The sequence below is a fragment of the Centropristis striata genome, chromosome 18, assembly GCF_030273125.1.
Source record: "Centropristis striata isolate RG_2023a ecotype Rhode Island chromosome 18, C.striata_1.0, whole genome shotgun sequence".
Taxonomy (NCBI): domain Eukaryota; kingdom Metazoa; phylum Chordata; class Actinopteri; order Perciformes; family Serranidae; genus Centropristis; species Centropristis striata.
The window spans coordinates 563,015-583,224 of record NC_081534.1 but is presented as its reverse complement, the minus strand read 5'-3'; the positions used below and the strand labels follow the sequence as shown (position 1 = coordinate 583,224).

General features: G+C 41.3%; 1 protein-coding gene across 1 annotated transcript; it reads left to right on the top strand.

Moving 5' to 3' along the window:
• Positions 1-16,848: 16,848 nt before the first annotated feature.
• LOC131991425 (trace amine-associated receptor 13c-like) lies at positions 16,849-19,302 on the top strand. Its single transcript, XM_059356882.1, has 2 exons — positions 16,849-16,887; positions 18,457-19,302. The coding sequence occupies exons 1-2, from the start codon at positions 16,849-16,851 to the stop codon at positions 19,300-19,302; spliced, it is 885 nt and encodes a 294-aa protein (XP_059212865.1).
• Positions 19,303-20,210: the final 908 nt, after the last annotated feature.

Here is a 20,210-nt window from a genome sequence, read left to right as displayed (position 1 = left end):
GCTGCTGGAGGCGCAGAGATCCTCCAGCAGACAGATGCTCACTCGGTGCACAGAGCCGAGGCTAGAAACTGAACTACAGTACTTATTATACTACTCTGATATGTTATATTTGCAACCTTTGTTCACATTTGCAACATTTGAAATTATTTATTGAGCATGATAGTGTTTTGAAAGTAAGAAAAAGATTCAAATTCACATTTTATGTTGGACTAAAGGACTTAAAAAAGACACAAAATTACCAAAAAAAGACACAAAATGACTTAAAAAAAGACACAAAATGACTGAAAAAAAACAACAAAAAGACTAAAAAAAAGACACAAAATGACCAAAAAAGACACAAAATGACTAAAAAAAGACACAAAATGACTAAAAAAAAGACACAAAATGACTAAAAAAAAAAGACACAAAATGACCAAAAAAAGACACAAAATGACAAAAAAAAAAGACACAAAATGACCAAAAAAAAAAAGACACAAAATGACTTAAAAAAAAAAGACACAAAATGACTAAAAAAGACACTAAATGAGAGACAAAATGACCCAAAAAAAAAACACAGAAGAAGACAAAATGACCAAAAAAAACACAGAAGACACAAAATGACTAAAAAAGACTTAACATGTAAAATAGTTTGGGATTTTTCATTAGTTTTAGTTTTAATTTCGTTGTGATTTTTTGTTTTCAAATTCAGTTAGTTTTAGTTGAGTTGAGTTTGCACGTTTTAATTTAATTATTTAATTTAATTTAATTTAATTTAATTTAATTTAATTTTAATTTTAATTTTTATTTTTATTTTTATTTTTATTTTATTTTATTTATTTGGAAAATGCTTAGTTTTAGTTTAGTTTTTATTAGTTTTAGTTTTTTTTGTAATGGGGTATTTGTTGGGTCCAGATTCAATAAGGTCACAATAAATGTTTCCTTTATTTCCTTTGTCTGATCCATCTCAGCCCCAATAAGTTTATTAAGTCATAAAACCAGATAGATGAAATAGATTTCATATCAACCAAAAAGGTTTACGGATGAAAAAAGCTGACAAAGACGAAAACGAAGGACATTTTCACTATAATTTTAGTTAGTTTTAGTTAGTTTTGTAACCACACTATACAGTTTCAGTTAGTTATCGTTTTTTTTAAAAGACTCTCTAACTTTCTCTAACTTTTTATTTCAGTTAACGAAAATGTTTTGTTCAATTCTAGTTTTCGTTATCTGGTTAGTTTTCGTTAACTATAATAACCTTGGACAAACCACATGTTACAATAATTTTTTTTCTGTCATACATAAACTGCAGCATACTTTACCTTCTGTTTTTCTGTCGGACTGCATTTTAACAGCTAACAGTAAATACCTCATTTCACATTGTGGCTCATTTGGACTCATTTTAATGAAGTGGGCACACTTTTAATGGAACAGTATTTAAAACAGTAGGCCACAAAAGCCTTTACATTAATGTCACTGTGTGTATACACTACCGGTCAAAAGTTTTAGAACATCCCAACTTTTCCAGTTTTTTATTGAAATTCAAGCAGTTCAAGTCAAATGAACAGCTTGAAAGGGTCCAAAGGTAAGTGGTGAACTGCCAGAGGTAAATAAAAAAAGGTAAGCTTAACCAAAACTGGAAAATAATGTACATTTCAGAATTATACAAGTAGGCCTTTTTCAGGGAACAAGAAATGGGTTAACAACTTAACTCTATGGAGTCTTGGGCTATTTTGTCCATTTCTGAATTATTTTCATGTCTTTGTAAGTCATTTTGTGTCTTTTTTGGTCATTTTGTTTCTTTGTTTAGTCATTTTGTGTCTTTTGGTGTCTTTTTTTGTCATTTTGTGTCTTTTTTTAGTCATTTTGTGTCTTTTTTTGTCATTTTGTGTCTTTTTTTGTCATTTTGTGTCTTTTTTTAGTCATTTTGTGTCTTTTTTTTAGTCATTTTGTGTCTTTTTTTTAGTCATTTTGTGTCTTTTTTTGTCATTTTGTGTCTTTTTTTGTCATTTTGTGTCTTTTTTTAGTCATTTTGTGTCTTTTGGTGTCTTTTTTTAGTCATTTTGTGTCTTTTTTTAGTCCTTTAGTCCAACATAAAATGTGATTTTGAATCTTTTTTTTACTTTCAAAACACTATCATGCTCAATAAAGAATTTTAAATGTTGCAAATGTGCATTAATTTCAGAGTACACTGAGACATTAAACTGCATCATTTTCAATTAAATTCTGGAAAAGTTGGTGTGTTCTAAAACTTTTGACCGGTAGTGTATATATCACACTGGCTGACAGCCGATTTAGATGGTGGTGACGTTTGTAGTTCCCTGAATTTAGAACCGAGTAAGACCTCTGTCTGTTTTCTCCTCTCTGATTCAGCTGACGCGTCTAAAATAGACCCGGAAGTAGCCAGCAGGGAGTACTGAGAGGAAACGGCGCCATCCAGTGGTATAAAGTGGCATAACCATACACTCTGGATTTAATTCCTATTTATTGTGTGTGTGTGTGTGTGTGTGTGTGTGTGTGTGTGTGTGTGTGTGTGTGTGTGTGTGTGTGTGTGTGTGTGTGTGTGTGTGTGTTCTTGTACTTCCTACATAGTGAGGACCAGAACACGTTTTTAACCAACAGAGTGAGGACATTTCGGCCGGTCGTCACTTCTTTTGAGCTTTTTTGAGATTTCAGACTTTGTTTTAAAGGTTAAAGGTTACATGAGAATGATAATTGACTGAAACTGTGTTTTGTGGTTACAAAACTAACTAAAATGATAGTGAAAATATCCTTCATTTTCGTCTTTTCAACTTTTTTCATACATAATGAAGATGGATAAGGCAAAGGAAATAAAGGCAAAATTTATTTTGACCTCTTTTAATCTCCCACCCAACAAATACCTACGGAGCCCCAGAGATGACATTGGGGAAAAAAAATTAAATTGTGGCCACGAAATAGCTATAACGTGCACACGAATTAGTATCTCGTGGCCACGAAATACTAATTCGTGGGAACGAAATAAGTATTTTGTGGCCACGAGATACTTATTTCGTGACCACGGAATGTTGTACGCTTAAAATAAGAAATCAACTCTTAAAACAAGATAAATTAAAGCTGCAAGCAGCGATGAACTGGCACTGAGTGCACTGACAATTATTTGTTTCTTACCAAGATAAAAAAAACTTTAGATTTAGAAGTGTTTAATTTAATAATCTTAATTTAATAAATCTTGTCAAGGTAAATGATCTGTCCATGCAGCAAGATCATTTCCCTCAGATTTACTGTTTTTATCTGGTTTTTAGACACCTTTTTTGCAGTGTTAGAGAGGTTTTATGAAAAACCCGCTTGTTCTTTTTTTGCGTGCTCCTCAATCAGAAACTGCCTGGCGTTGAGGAGCCTCAGTATGTTCATGTTGTGCTAAAGGGAAGTCCTCTCCTGTCTCTCTTCACTGATATAGAAGTGCCTGCATCCGTGCTCCATTATTTCTCATAGAGCCCTATTCTAGGCCTCAGACTGGTTCTAGTTTATATGTCACATGACTTCTCTGTGACCCGCCCACATCCTATGAGCTGTCTGTCATTGTTGCAAGTCTCACAGTTAAAATAAAGCAAATGCTACAGTCGTTCATCTGGCGTTTCATTGCTTCTTGTCAAACTCAGAGACTGAAAGTGTCTCTATTATCTATAATAGGGGGAGGGCAACCCTTGTGGCTCCCTGTGACTGTGACAAAAAAATGATACAAAATGAAACTGTTATTCACTCTGCCGGTCACTAAAATCTAAAAGTGTAATAATATAACTCTAAAAATAAATTAAATTCATGAATAAAATATAATTTAGAATTGTATTGCAATACATACCTTGACCAGCAGGGGGCAAAATTCACTCTGCAGATGACTAAAAGCTAAGTGTAATAATATAACTTCGAAAATAAATTAAATTCATGAATAAAATATAATTGTAAAATGTATTGTAATACACACCTTGACCAGCAGGGGGCAAATGCGCTCTGCAAGGGCATTGCAGATCCTCTTAACTCAATAATTACATCTCATAACTTAATAATAACATCTCAAGAGTTAGTCTACTTACAAAATACTCAATAATCCACCCATTTGGAATGAAATAGGATAAAGTACAGGAAAAAAGGATAAAATAAGCAAGTAAAATTGTATTTGGATCAACACCACGAGTGAGAACGGTTGCAGGGAAACTAAAGGGCCCATACACATCAATGCATTTTATACCAGATCTGTAGTTGAGCGGTGTATGGAACACAGACTGGCCCAGATAGAGACAGAGAGGGACATCCATCCTTCCTTCAGGCTCAATTAAGTGAGTACAAACTTTATTCAATAATACATTTTTTAATAATTAAAAAAAAAATACTACATAATATTAATTTTTTAAAAATTGATTAAACATACAATACAAATTAAAATGGCATATATATAAGAGGTAAGTATTATATTATAGCTCTGAAAATAAATTATATTATAACTCTCAAAATAAATTAAATCCATAAAAAATATATTATTAAAAACATAATGCAATACAAACCTTGGCCAGCAGAGGGCAAAATTCACTCAGCAATGTTTCTAAAAGGTAAGTCTAATAATATAACTCAAAAAATAAATTCAATTCATCAATAGAATTAAAACATTTTGGGGGGTGCAATACAGGCCTTGACCAGCAGAGGGCAAACCTCGCCTATAGGAACATCACTACTTAAGGCATACAATCTCTCAACTCAATAATAAAATAATAATACAATAATAAAATAGTTACATAATAGAATAAAAATAGAATAAAATAATAACAGAATAATATTAAATAAAAATGAAATAAAAATAAAATAACACAATAAAAGAAAAAGAAAATTATAATAAAATAAATAATAGAATAAAAATTAAATAATAGAATGAAATAACAATAAAAAAAATATTAAAATACAATAATAATGAAATAAAAAAATCAAAATCAAATACTATGAATAATACAAATGTTAAATAGATAAAATATAATACAACAAAATCACCCAATTGGCTTGGGACACACACCAAGGTTTGATCAACCTTGGCTGGGCCTCTCCTCAGGTGAGGGTGTCTAGTGATAAATGGCCGAAACACCCTGTGATCCTGGGGTCCACTACTGAGGATGTGTCTTACAATTTGGACTTAGTCCACATAAAAACTTTATGAAAAACCAGATGAGATCTCATCCCAATACAGGAAAAATAAAGGCATAAACAAAACAGAATATCTCTCAAACAGGTGAAATACCAAAACAATACCACAACATCCAATACAAGAAAATAACATCCAATATAAGGAAAATGATGGAAAACAGAAAAAACAAAAGAAGAAACCAACCAAAATACCACATGAACAGGTGAAATACTAAAACAATAATACTACATTCAAGAAGAATACACGAAAACAACATCCAATATCAGGAAAATGATGGAAAACAGAAAAAAAACAAAGGAGGAAACCAACCAAAATATCCCATAAACAGGGGAAATAATAAAACAACATGACTACATCAAAGGCAAGGAAATAACATCCAATATAAGGAAAGGTATGGAAAACAGAAAAAAACAAAGGTGGAAACCAATAAGCAGGGGAAATACTAAAACAATAATACTGCAATCCAAGAAGAATACAAGGGAATAACATCCAATATAAGGTAAGTTATGGAAAACAGAAAAAAACAAAAGGAGAAACCAACCAAAAGAAAGGACAAAAATAAATTAAGGATAACAAATGAAGAAAAATACTCAAAACAGAATATGCGTCCACATGTGACAAAAGTCTCTACAAAAAAAGTCTCTACATCTTCATACAAAGGAAGTTTCCAGATCCTAATACAACAAAAAGGTGATGTACAAACTGGAGTATACCTCCACCAAGTTGAAAAGACAAAAATAAATAAAGGATAACAAATGAAGAAAAATACTCAAAACAGAATACATGTCCACATGTGACCTCAATGAAAAAAAGAAGAAAAGATTCCACAGCCCAATACATGTAATGAACAAAACAAGTGCTTCTTATTATTATATAATTCCTCATTATATATCATTTATTCCTATATGTTATTATATATTATACATTAATTATTATATATCATATATTATTTATTATATATTCATTATTATATATTATTATTATAATCTAAGCGATCTGTTTCCAAAGCAGACATCCGCAAGCAGAATGATAAATACTTCCTAACCCAAAAAGGCACTAAATTAGTGCAGTCCATTTACCACAAGACCAAAAAAATATAATTTACTTGCCCCTAATTTGTTTTTTTTCCCGCAGACCAATTGGAATTCCAAAAAGAAAGGTTGCTGTCTTCTGATTGGCTGTCCTCCGTCTTAGTCCCGGTCATGGTCAGCCCCCCTATAAATTGCAGTAAGTTTCACTTTCCCTACCATTCTTCACTTGGACAGCATGGCGGTAAGTCCTCCTTTACTACATATTTAGGGTAATTTTCCTGGATGTCGACAGGTTACCTTCCAGGATGTTGACATCCTGGCTTCTGACCAGCAGTTTTGTAGCATTTTGGCTAGTTTTGTCTTTTACTTGGAAGTGGATGCATTCTTCCCGGAAGTAGACACACCTGTAAATTAGCATAGGAACAGATATAGATGTCAAACATATTTAGCCTAACTTTCCTGGATGTCGACATCCTGGCTTCTGACCAGCAGTTTTGAGGCATTTTGGCTAGTTTTATGTCTTTTACCTGGAAGTGGATGCATTCTTCCCGGAATTAGACACACCTGTAAATTAGCATAAGAATAGAAATGGATGTCAAATATTTCACACTGTTCTGTTTTTCCTTAACCCCCAGACTAAGCAGAAGTGCCCGGAATGCGGCGGCCTTTACGCCAACCTCTCACGCCACGTCAGGGAGGTCCACAAGATGGCTGACGAGAAGCAGAGGCGCCTCGTCATATCAACCCAGTCCCTCCGCTACGGGGGCAAGCTGCGGTGTATCAAACCGGTATGATACTTTACACAACTGAGTCTGAGTAACTTACCGCCTGGAGGTCCACTTCCTGGAAGTGAACTTACCCACCGCTCACTCTTAAACCTTGTTCCTGTCAGTCGGGCAGCTGTCCCGGGGCATGTGTCTGTCTGAGTAACTTACCGCCTGGAGGTTCAATTCCTGGAAGTGAACTTACCCACCACTCACTCATTTAATTTATCATTCCACAGGGGAAAAAACTCACTAAGCTCATGGCCATTGCAAAGAAGGCAGCCATATGGCGCAGGCTGAGCAGCCTGGCGAGCACCCCGTCGTCGCCGCCGCCGCCGCCGAGTCCCCCAGGGTCCCCCACAGCACAGGATGATGTTGGCCACCTGCAGGAAGGCCTGGACTCGGTTTGGGAGAGGCTGAACCTCCTGATGGCTGAGGTGAATGTCCTGCGGGCTGTGGCCCGGCGGCTGCCCGGAGAAGGCGAGGTGAGTCATATTTAAGGGTTTTTTGTGTAACTATCCTAAACTTTGCCCCGCCAGTCAGGCAGGCGTGCTGGGCATGTGTCTGACTTACTTATCGCCTGGAGGTCCAATTCCCGGAAGTTAACTTTCCCCACTGTGTAACTATCCTGGATGTAGACCTTGCCTTCTGAATTAACAAACTAAACGTACCTACTTCTTTTCTTTTAGAATTATCAGAGACATCCGTCCAGGTGGACGACAGCCACCGTGCTGAGGTGTCAGTGGAGGAGGAGAGAGGGCGGCAGCAGCAGCAGCAGCAGGCGGAGCAGAAGGGGCAGCAGGAGGAGCAGCAGCAGGATGAGGATGAGGAGGAAGACGAGGTGGACACTGAGGAAGAGCTGTGCCGCTGCGCACAGCAGGCCATCCGCATTTCCTCATCAGAGGGGGAAGGCCCGGAGGTCCGCGGTGGACAGGAGGTGGTGGGACAGGTCCACCATCTGAGTTCCTCCTCCAGTTCCTCTGCCACAGGTTCGTCGGACTCTGGGAGCTCCGACTGAGGGGACTCCAGTAACTTTTTTTACCCCCTTTTTGGATTTTTTTTTTGAACTTTTTGGACATATGTTTATATATACATAGACTAATAACATTATATATTGTAGAGTGTGTGTGTGTGTGTATATTTTATTACAATGTTCGTGTTCTGGAATAAAAACCCTGTTCAAACACTAAGGTTTCATTCTTTAGAACCATCAAAAAACAAACACTTAGTGGTTCATATTTCCACAAAAGCAACATGGAAGTGAACTTTCCCCACAGTCCCTTCCTGGACTCTGCCCCGTCGGTCGGGCGGCCATCTTGGGGCATGTGTCTGAGAAACTTAGCGCCTGGAGGTAGGAATGGGTACCTTTCACATTTGAACCGATACGGTACCAATACCCGGTACCTGGGAATCGGTTCCGGTACTCAACGGTACCAATTTTCGGTACTTTTGCGTTTGTTTATGTGGTAATAAATGTTAATTTGTTTAATAATAAAATCTATTTTTTTCAATTCAACATATTTATTTCTCAAAATATAAACTGTAAAAAAAAAATATATCAAAAGAATATAAAATCCAGGATGAGCAGTGCTTTATTGTTGAGTGAACGTGCATTTTGTAACATGAAGGTTGCAGTGTTATCAAAGAATGCAGAGGAGCTCTCAGGTGGCAAGTGCACGGAGGAGAAAAAAAAAAAAAGGTTGCAAGTGCACGTGTGATTTGTTGTGATGACGTCGTAGCTGTGGGCGCAGCACCGGTCAGACAGTATTGTGGGCGTGGCATGGTTGGAATAAACAAAGTCGAGTCGGGCTGCTCTGTGCACATATCGAGGATGACGCAGGAGTCCGAGGGATTTAATTTCAGCGAGGCAGTTTGGAGTAAAGTGGCAGGTAATATTCCTGAGTTGAAGAGCGGAGTATTAGCGGAGGACCAGAGATGCAGCAGCTAGCTGCTAGCTGTAAATGACTGGTCTACAGAAGAATGGAGAGAGCAAACGGAGTAAGGAAGGTCCGATCTCGAGGCAGATGAAGGCCAAGCCCGGGTAGAGACATTGGAGAGATAGCAGCTGGCGGCTAGCAGGCCGAGAGCCGGCTGTTCGTCTCTGCGCCGGGGCGGAAGAGAGCAACAGCTAGTGGCCGCGGTGAGCAGACAGGACCAGATGAGGAGGTAAATAAAAAAATAAAAAATAGTGCGATCGTCAGCACGCTTGTTAATCAAAGATGTTAAATGAAAACAGGTTGAAATCAATGATCAGTTTAAAGTTAACGCCGTTTAGGTACCGAAACATGGTGCCGTTTGATTTTAAATCAATCGGTACTCGGTAGTACCGACGGAATTCGGTCGGTACCTATAAAAGTACCGAATTTGGTACCCATCCCTACCTTGAGGTCTGATTCCTGGAAGTGAACTTACCCACCGCTCTCAATCTTAAGACACATGCCCCAGGACGGCTGCCTGACCGAGGGGACAAAGCCGTCCTGTTCACTTTGCGCGGAGTCAGGCCACTGTCTGAGGCATGCGTCTGCATAGGCTACCACTATCGCCTTGAGCTCCTAGTTCCGGAACTGCAACCACACACAGCAGGTAGGCATCCTGGGCATGTGTCTGACTTACTTACCTACCGCCTGGGGTTCCAATTCCTGGAATTCTGCTTTACCAACCATTTGCTCCCAAACCCTGCAGGCAGTCAGGCCGCTGTCTGAGGCCTGCATCCGCAAAGCCTACCGCGGCCCACCTCCACGAGGTCCCAATTCCGGAACTCCAACCACACACAGCCTCCCAGAGCCTAAGTCCACAGGGGTACCAGGGGCACGAAACTCCAGGTGGCGTACCAGGGGCACGAACTTCCAGGAGGCTGGGATATCTGAGTATTAACCTGGGGAGGGGTGCTTAAGAGTGGGTGAACGTGTTCGGATGGTGGGCAAGGTCTCCCGGAGGTCCAGCCCCAGTAGGGAGACAAGAGTCTCAAGCAGCTGTACTGTGCATGTGTCTGTCTTACTTGCCACCTGGAGGTGGCAATTCCGTAATTTCGACTGACCTGTATTTCGCTCGAAAACCCTGCGGGCAGTCAGGCGGCTGTCTGAGGCTTGCATCTTACCACTGCCTACTGCCTGGAGGTGGCAATTCCACAATTTCGACTTACCTGTATTTCGCTCGAAAAACTGCCAAACCACGTAAATCTCAACAGAGCAGATCGCACCAGACAGGAAGTCTGACTCAAAATCAACGTAAAACACTTCCACCCCCTTTCAAAATAAAACACAATACGCAGTTCATGCAGCCTAAAACTACTTCACATCAACATTATGTTATGACCGGGGCACCAGATCAGCAATCAATCAATCAATCAATCAATCAATCAATCAAAGGGTCTCAGAGGATCGGCGACAGGGACGACAAGAGACTGATTGTTGAAGTGGAACATCATACAATCATTTATGACACAACATATTGTTTTTATAAGGATAGATGGTCAGATCAACAGATCTTCCACGGCAGAGAAGCAAAGTAAGCTGTTGGTTGTTTTTGTTGTTTACTTTATACACACAGTTTATCCGTAGACTGTATAAATAAGTTTATCACGGGATCTCGCGGTCTCCCGTATGGTCAGGATTATCGCGTGTTCTCGTTATCTCGCGTGTATACGGCTGGCTCGCTATGCTGCCGTGCCGCGGCTGTAACGCACCCGGCGTGAATTGACGCCGGGCTGAAGACGCAGCAAAACCACGGTGGAGCCGTTCCACAGCTGTAACACACCCGGTGGAAATCCCCAGTAATAGTGCGGGCCACGTGATATTTTCTCCTTGATTTACAATTTTGGAATCCAGTAACGGGCCGGATTGATACAAATGCCATTATACATTTATTTCCTTTCTTACATAGTTGTTTATATTTTTTGCACAAAATATGTTTTTATCAAACTTGGCTGGGTGGGCCAGTGAGTAAAATGGGCGGATCAGTGCCGCATAGGCCCATTACTGGCTACCATCTGCTATGTGTAACAGCTGATCTGTGTAGATATGCTGCAGAACATAGATAATGAATAACTGTCAGGTACTGATGATCCAGTGGACCTTGTGCGTAAATGCACACAGCCTCTTCCTCAGTTTGTTCCTGAGCAATGGTCCAGTCATGATATACTGTAATAGGCGTACACGCGTTACAGGCGTTAACGCGTGTGTGTTATTGTCCTAAAGCCAACGCTTCAGATGCCTTAACATGTGCACATGTAGACTTGAAATAGCCTAAACTGTCTCATCAGTCTCTCTTGGTAATACATGGATTGCTTTAATTGTGAAGCGGCTGTTAAACTCAGAAATTGTCATAAAGTGAATAATTATTTGTACATTGAGACGAGCGTGCGCACAGGCCTCCGCTATGTTCGCACGTGGCATGACACTTTTCACCCATCACCCCTTTATTATCTGGTGTACTCGCAATACGGATGTCTGTACGCAGGCCTACTTATCAGTCTTTAGGCAGGCACAGGCGACGCGTTTAAGGCGTTTTAGTATAGTGCGCTGGCATAAAATAGCCCTCATACACACACACACACACATTTCTAAACTTTTGTTTTATTTTACTTTTATTATTATAATTTTGCTTCATTTTCATGTGTCATTATTATTATTATTTTTTTCTATTTATAATTACTTGTTTTCAATTTAACTTGTGAATTTAAATATAGGTAGAGGCCTGTACAAGCCCTGTTGGGTTTCTTGCCGCTACCTTGCACCTTCCTTTTGTTGTTGTCTCTTTATCCTTGTCTTTTATCTTATTATTGTGCAAAATAAAAAAAACTTTAAACTTCATGCTGGCGGTGACCCCTCTCACATTACACATGGTAATTGGATTCATTGTCATCCAAAACCCTTTTTGATTAAATATTGAACTCTGAAAAAAAAAATCACTAAAAGTCAGGACAGACACAAGATCAAATAGAAAAAAACATGACTGTTGAGTAATACTGTACAGTATAATTAATAATAATCAGGTGTTGATGTGTGGTGGCTGCATCATGTGTTTATGCTGAAGCTTGTTTTTTTAACACCTCTGATGGCAGTGATACCTTAGAGGTTGAAATGTCATCATCTGACTAATCCATGCAGGTGTGAACAAGTTTTTGTCTAGAGGGGTTCTGTACACCGCCATCAGGAGCAACTAATGGGCTGAAAAACATTGTTCACAGAAAGGCAAATTAAATCTAATGGGATCTAATTGTGTGTGTGTGTGTGTGTGTGTGTGCGTGCGTGCGTGCAAATGTGCTTGCCACCACAGAAGTTACATAACTTTGTCTCATTAAACTTGCTAAAGACATTTTTCATCACTTTTTTTCTTTTTACTGGCATATGAGGTTTGACTGTGGTTGTTCACTACCTTAGGTTTCTGTGTTTCTCAAGTTAGGATATCCCCATATGTGGCCTCACATCTTTTCCTATGTTTTTCCAGTTTTTGGTTATCAAAGAATTATAATTTCACAGAAGTATTTGGCAAGATAAACTCTTTAATATTGATGACGAATGATGAAGGACATGTCCAAGAGATAAAAACGTAACAATGGTCAGGGTGTAGACCACGACGCAGCTGTACATATGTCATCAGTGATCACTCCACCAAACAAGGCCGCTGAAACCTGCACACTGTGAGTAGAGTGTGTGCGTGGACCACAGTGAGAGGGTCTTTCCAGGCCCACTCATAGGCTTGGGAGATGCACTCTGAAAGCCATCCTGCAAGGCATTTCTTGGATATCGTTGCCTTGGCCAAAATAACATGCCAGCACACAAATTGGGCAAGCAGATATAATTCTGTCTAACTGTCCCTGGTGGAGGAAAAAAAACCTTCCAGCTGTATAACGACCTAAAAGCAGTCCTTCAGTTTTTGGGACCAATGGAGGGGTTTGGTCTGAGAGTAGCCTCACTGTGTCACCACGAAGCATCAAGCAACTGGGGTGAACCCACAGGGCAGACAGCTCAGACACTCTCTCAGCTGAGGTCAATGCAAGCAGCATAGCTGTCTTGAATAGCAGCGCCTTCAGAGGATTGCTCCAGAGGCTCAAAGGGATCCCTCACCAAGGCCTCGAGCAAGGCCTGTAATAAAAACATACAATAAGTTATATAAGAATGTTTTATTATTTAAGTAAACTGAGTCATTATACATCCCCTTACTTATTTGCCAATGTTACAGTTTTTCTCACTTGCTTTGACACATTTCTTAAACCAACCAACCAGTTCTTTTGTTGAATTGAATGGAGTTTATTTGAATAAGCCAAGGCAGATTGCAAATTATTTTAATGATTATTTGGTTAATAGGGTTTCTAAACTTAGAGAGCAAGTGGATTCTATATGGAAGATTTATCCTATCTTTATTCAAGAGCGTAGATTTTCAGTTTGGGAGCAATTTAACTGTTATCGGTATCACCCAAACTTTTGTTGCATCTTAATATAAATACCTCCAATCACAGAAACCATCTTTGGGCCACATTAATAATTGCGACAGCGACAAGAACAACAACAACAAACATGATGGAGGCAGGTCACCTCAGTATATTAGCCTTATCACTGTCCAGTAGAGGTGCAGAACATCTCAGATCACCAGGGGAGAAACCGGGCGGATGGACGCCCCCGTCGGCCCGTATGAGTCGGGCGCGGCTGCCGGTGGACACCTCGTCTCTGCGTTGCTGGCGCTACGCGTAGAGTGATGTCACAGACAGTCAAAACCGATCTGAGTGTTTGGAGGTTCAGACTGAGACGTATCTCTCCAAATGCGATCTGAAACTACCTCCCGAAGGTGGTTTTGATCCGGTCTGCAAAAATCGGATTTCATGTGATTTGTGACTGTTCAGACTTCAAAAGAGCCATCCAGTTCTAATCTGGATGGGCTAAAAATCGGATTTTGAACGAGGCCTTAGTGTGCTCTTCCTTGGACTAATGTTTTTTCATGTTTGTTGTTCCCAGGAGTTTTTCCCCGTTCCTGTCCCTGCCCGTTGTCCTTGTCTCCGCCCCGGCTCCTTGTGGATTACCCTCCTTGTGCCAATTACCCTGCCCATATTATCTTTGAGATAATAAAGACTATTTTAGTTTTTTACCCCGTCTGCGTTTGGGTCAGTTCTTCTAAGAACCATTACAGAACGTTCTGGCCAACATGGACCCAGCAGACGCTAAGTCGCTGTCTCAGGCTCTCTCAGCGCAAGGACTGCTCGTGGGACAACACGACAGGGCTCTCCACGAGGTCATGGACACTCTCAAAAACCTCTTAGCTAATGTCACCCACCTGGGACAGCAGTTCGACCAAGTCTCCTCTCTGCTCTGGCCAGCGACCACCAATCCTGCTCGCCCCCCACCTTGTTCCTCTTTGTCTCGCTTTACTCTAGAGATGCGTAAAGTTTTTGACCATCCAGTGTGTGGCAGGGATGCAGCACAGAGATTGTGTCAGCTGTGGCAGAGCTCCATCAGTGTAGCCGAGTACGGCATTGAATTCCGTATCCTAGCTGCGGAGGCGGGTGGAATGACGCGGTGCTGCTAGGGGTTTTTCTGTGTGGTCTTAGCGATTCAGTTAAAGACGGGCTAGCGGCTAAGAACGAGTCTGAGTCTCTCAATGATCTAGTCTCCCTCACCATCGGATTAGATAATAGACTTAGGGAGAGACGCGGAGCTAAAGCTTCCTGTCCCACATCTCAGCCAGTCTGTCTCCCAGTTCCCAGCCTTAGCTCCCCGCTTGCTAACCTCCCAGTCACACGTCCACCACCCACTTAGATCCCACTGAGCGATCTCGTCGGTTAAACAACCGACTTTGTATTTACTGTGCGCAGCCCGGTCATTTCCTAGCTTCATGCCCCATACGCCCAAAACAACTCGCTCGCCAGTAGCCATGGGAGTACTGGCGAACGAAGTGTGTTCCTCCCATAAGGTTCAAAATCACATGCTGCTTGAGGCCACTATATTGTGTAATAATGACAGTGTCACTACATTGGCTTTGGTGGATTCGGGGGCTAACGAGAGTTTTGTGGATGAGGATTTCATCTCTCAGGTGGCGTTCCTGTTATCCCTCTGACTGCTCCCAAGGAGGCTCGGGGCCTAAATGGCAGACTACTGGCTCGTGTAACCCATGCCACGGAACCTCTTCACCTCGTACTGTCCGGTAACTACCACGAGAACATTACACTATTTGTTATCTCTTCCCCCCCACGCATCCTTAGTTCTGGGAAGACCTTGGTTGACGGTGCATAATCCCCATATTGACTGGTCTGCTAACAAGGTGGTGGGTTGGAGCCCGCTCTGTCACTCTCTCTGCCTGCGTTCTGCTCTCTCTCCAGCCGGGCACACCAAGCCACCTGCTACCATCAAGCCTCCCGACCTCTCTGCTGTACCCTCCGTCTACCACCACCTGGGGGAGGTGTTCAGCAAGGATCAAGCCCTACAATTCTACAATTCTACAATGTCATTTAGCAGACGCTTTTATCCAAAGCGACGTACAAATGAGAGTAATACAACACAAGCAAGGATGAAGTCAAGAAACGTACCGTGGGTTAAGTTTGAGTCCATTACGACACAAGTGCTCTATGGTCGCAAGAGCGGTCAGTGCGATACTTATCGTAGTCGTCAGTGTAGGTCAAGAATGAAGGTGTTCATTAAAGAGTAGGGTCTTCGGTCTCTTCTTAAAGATTGAGAAGGACTCAGCGGAACGGATGGAGTTTGGAAGTTGGTTCCACCACCAGGGCACTACAGAGGAGAAGAGTCTGGTTTGAGACGCAGAGGCCTTCAGCAGCGGAGGAGCCAGACATCTTTCACTCGAGGAGCGTAGTGGACGGGAGGGTTTGTGAATCTGAATGAAGCCCTGTCTCTTCCACCGTATGACTGCGCCATCAACCTCCTCCCTGGGTCCTCCTTACCTGCCAGCCAACTCTACAACCTCTCCAAACCCGAACGGGAGGCTATGGAGACCTACATCCGCAACTCACTTGCAGCTGGGATCATCCGACCATCTTCATCTCCTGTGGGAGCTGGATTCTTCTTTGTGGCCAAAAAAGATAAGTCCCTCCGCCCATGTATTGACTACAGAGGACTAAATGACATCACCATTAAAAACAAATATCCACTGCCATTGATTAACTCAGCTTTTCAACAATTACACGGTGCCACTGTCTTCTCCAAACTCAACCTCAGGAACGCCTACCACTTGGTCCGCATCAGGGAGGGGGACGAGTGGAAAACAGCCTTCAAGACCCCGCTCGGTCATTTCGAGTACCTGGTAATGCCATTCGGGCTAACTAATGCACCCGCTGTGTTCTAGGCCCTTGTGAACGACGTCCTCAGGGATTTCCTCAACCGGTCCGTGTTTGTGGACAACATCCTGATCCTCTCGTGCAGCCTGGAGGAACACCAGGTCCACGTAACCCAGGTTCTCCAGAGACTATTAGAAAACAGACTGTAAAAGCTGAGAAGTGTCAGTTTCATGTGCACACTGTTGACTTCCTGGGTTATGTGATTGAGCGGGGGCAGGTTCTGACCGATCCGGAGAAGGTGCCGTTTGTAGCACAGTGGCCGACCCCTTCCACAAGAAAACAGCTTCAGCATTTCCTGGGCTTCGCCAACTTCTACTGGAGATTCATGTAATGGTGGTGTTGGAAAGGAAGCAAGCGCACGGCCAGGAGAGGATTAATGCCTCGCAGGGCATTTTATTTAGCAACCAGGGGTGGAGAAGGAGCAGGCAGGGTGCCTGGGTTCAGCTGAGCCGGCAGGTAGGCAGACTGGGTGTGGCACACCTGGGCAGGTTCTGTGGGAAACACAGAGGATGAGGATAAGGATACATGCAGCAAGATTCTAACCAGACAAAGGAATTAAATCTAGCATGTAAGAATAGCAATGTGCAGCGAGACACTTGCCAGATGTTTCTATCAAGAGATCTGGCGATGCGCGAGTGGAAGACCCGGGTCTTTGTAGGCAGCAAGGTAAGGTGATTATTGGCAGCAGGTCAAGTCTCCAACTGTGGCTCGTTCACCTGATCAGCTCCATTGGGAACACCTGTGCTGTGCTGGGTGCCAGCTCGTTGGGAACGAGTGCGGCAGGTGGGTGTAATGGAGGCAGGCCAAGTAGACTGTAGATTCCAGCAGGAGATATTGGGGAATTCTGGGAAACAGAGCACCCAACCATCTTCATCCTCCATCTTCAGAGATCTGCAGACACCTGCAGCTCTGGCAGCTTTCTGAACAAAACTAAGTCATCTAACTTATTTACCTCTCTCACATTCTCATAATTTCATCTGTTGTAGCAGCACAACATAAAGCCATATTTTTTTTGCAAATTAAATATATGTGCAACTATACATTACTGATGGACTTGTTGGAGTGTTTATATGTTTTAACCTGGCATCCTTGTGCCAAATCATTGTTGCTGTGATAAACTATTATTCTGTTTTAAAGAAAGGTATGTGCTGAATGCAGGATAGGCAGGGGTGGACATGACATCTCCAATCCCGAACATACCACAAACACTTAACACAGAATCCGTGCTGTGGGACGGTGTGATGTGTTTAAGCCAACTCACATGGCTTCACTTCCAGCATTTCTGGTATATTTATTTACTTTTATAATGCCATACCACAAAATGATTTTCCAGTATGAGGGGTGGCTCTTTCAGCGGGAGCAGTATGTCAAGTGTTGAAGCCCGAACAGTGGCCTCCATCTCAGGAATGTCCTCCTCACCCTGGCCGGGTTGGTTTTCCCCAGGGTTGAAACAGGGTAGAACACAGTCCATCCCCGAAAGGCTGGCTTGGCATATGTGGTGTTTAGCTAGAGAGGGAGAGAGAGAGAGAGAAAAGAGAGAGGAAGGGTTTCAGGGAAATTGATGAAGTTGATGGTGTGATGTGCAAAGTGAGGAGGGAATAGACATCAGAGGACAAAATACACAGGGGGGAAGGGAGGGGTAGAATGATCAGAATCTGAGAGAGGTAAATTACATGACACTGTTTTATTTTAACTTTTGTTCAGAAAGCTGCCAGAGCTGCAGCTATCTGCAGATCTCTGAAGATGGAGGATGTGGAAATTTGGATGATCTGTTTCCCAGAACAGCCCAATATGTCCTGCTGGATCCCACTATCTAATTGGGCTGAAACATTGTTCATTAACATTGCATTGTACTCCATCTCTGTGCTCACTGTGGCCCTCAACCTGTTCATCATCATCTCAGTCTCCCACTTCAGGCAGAGAATAACTTTCTAGTTTCTCTTAACAGGTTTTGTACTTGTACCATTGTGAAGGACTGCTGTATATTAAGAAGAATTGTCTTTGAACTGGTACTGAATATTGTTGCTCCTCTAACTCTAGTCTTATCTTCTGTCTTCCTGACTGCACATTAACGCAAAAATCCACTGTGACCTCTATATTGTAATTTAAATCGTCTACACTTAGATATATTCACTATATATGTTGCTGATCAGAAAACATCATAATTCATAAATCAGTTTTTATGATTAGTTCTTTGATTTTTTTGGACATTTTGTTATGAGGACTGTTTTGTAGAATGATGTTTTTCTCTTTTCCTCCAGGCAGCTCCACACACCCACCAACATCCTCCTCCTCTCTCTGGCTGTCTCAGATTTACTTGTGGGACTCCTGGTGATGCCAGTAGAAGCACTACAAAGAACAGAGTGCTGGTTTTTTGGTGACCTTTTGTGTTCTCTTTTTAGGTTTGTGTCCTACATAATCCTCGCTGCCTCAGTCGTAAACATGGTGCTCATATCATTTGACCGATATGTGGCTATTTGTGACCCTCTGCATTACACCACCAGAATCACTGTGAATAGAGTTAAAGTATGTGTTTGTCTCTTGTGGTTTTGTTCTGTTGCCTACAATGGTTTCTACCTTACTTCGCATCTTAATCAACAAGAAGTAACCGACGAATCCTGCTATGGAGAATGTCCAACTGTAATTAATAACACTGGCGCTGATCTTCAACTTGTTTTAAACTTTATTGTTCCTGTTACCACAATCATAGTTTTATATACTAGAGTCTTTGTTGTGGCTGTGTCTCAAGCTCGTGCCATGCGCTCTCACATTACAGCTGTCACAAAGCAGATTTCAGTGACTAAAATAGCAAAGAAATCTGAGCTGAAAGCAGCCAGGACTCTTGGTGTTTTAGTAGTTGTGTTTCTGGTGTGTTTCATGCCAACTTACTTTACCACTTTGGGAGGTTCTGATTACATGAGTCTTTCAACTCTATACTTTATTCTGTATCTGTACTATTTTAACTCTTGTCTAAACCCTGTGATTTATGCCTTGTTTTACCCCTGGTTCAGAAAATCAGTTAAACTCATTGTTACTCTTCAGATACTGCAGCCTGGCTCCTGTGAGGCCAACATACTGTAGAGAAGCTGTGGAAGGAGGACATAATGAAATTGGTGAGAAAAAATTAGCATTTCTCTATTTTCCTTCTCTGCTGATTTTTATATAAAAAAGGAAGTAGAAGGTAAATAATAGTGAGATGGACAAAATGTTGTTACAAACTGAAAATGAAACAATGTGATGATATCTCCAATAAGAGGTCTATATAATCCCACAAGTGTGACAAAACGTTGCTGAACACAAATTAACTAATCACGTCAAGTTTTGGATCTCCCATATTATGATTTATTATAATATGTTAAATACCTGACATTTGACCCAGGTCAACATTTAAAACAATTGAATAATCTGTTCATCTATCAGAAATGTTCTTAATCTGTAGAAGGGGTTGAAGTCAAGAGATAACCTTGTTGAACTGTTGACTATTCTCTCTCCCATGCACATAATGTGTGAGGAAACTGCTGAACTCTCTCAGAGACAGAAGTAGATTCTGGATGTGTTGTATCTCTGCAGGCCTCTTTAATAAGAGTCACATATTTGGGGTGTTTGTGACAGTTTACACAACAGTACACATGTATATAAGATTGACGAATATAAGATATAAGCAGTATACAGACTTTTCCACTACACGCTCCTATGACAGCTCAGCAGCTGCCTCTTGGTTGTGTGGTTGATTTTTACAAGTTGAAACATTGTCTGGCTACTTCAAGTTGTCCTATCTGTATTTTTCTGCTGTTACATGTCTGAGGTGAGGGCATGATGCCTGGTTGTGTTTTACGCAGCTCTTGTTGCTCTCTCTGTGAGAGCATCATCCAGTTCAAGTGTACACACTCAGGTTACATTTACATTTAGCATTTAGCAAAGTACATCTGTGGGATGTGCGGGACAAACAAGTCTTCTGAATTCTCCAGATTGAAATCTGGAGAATTCAG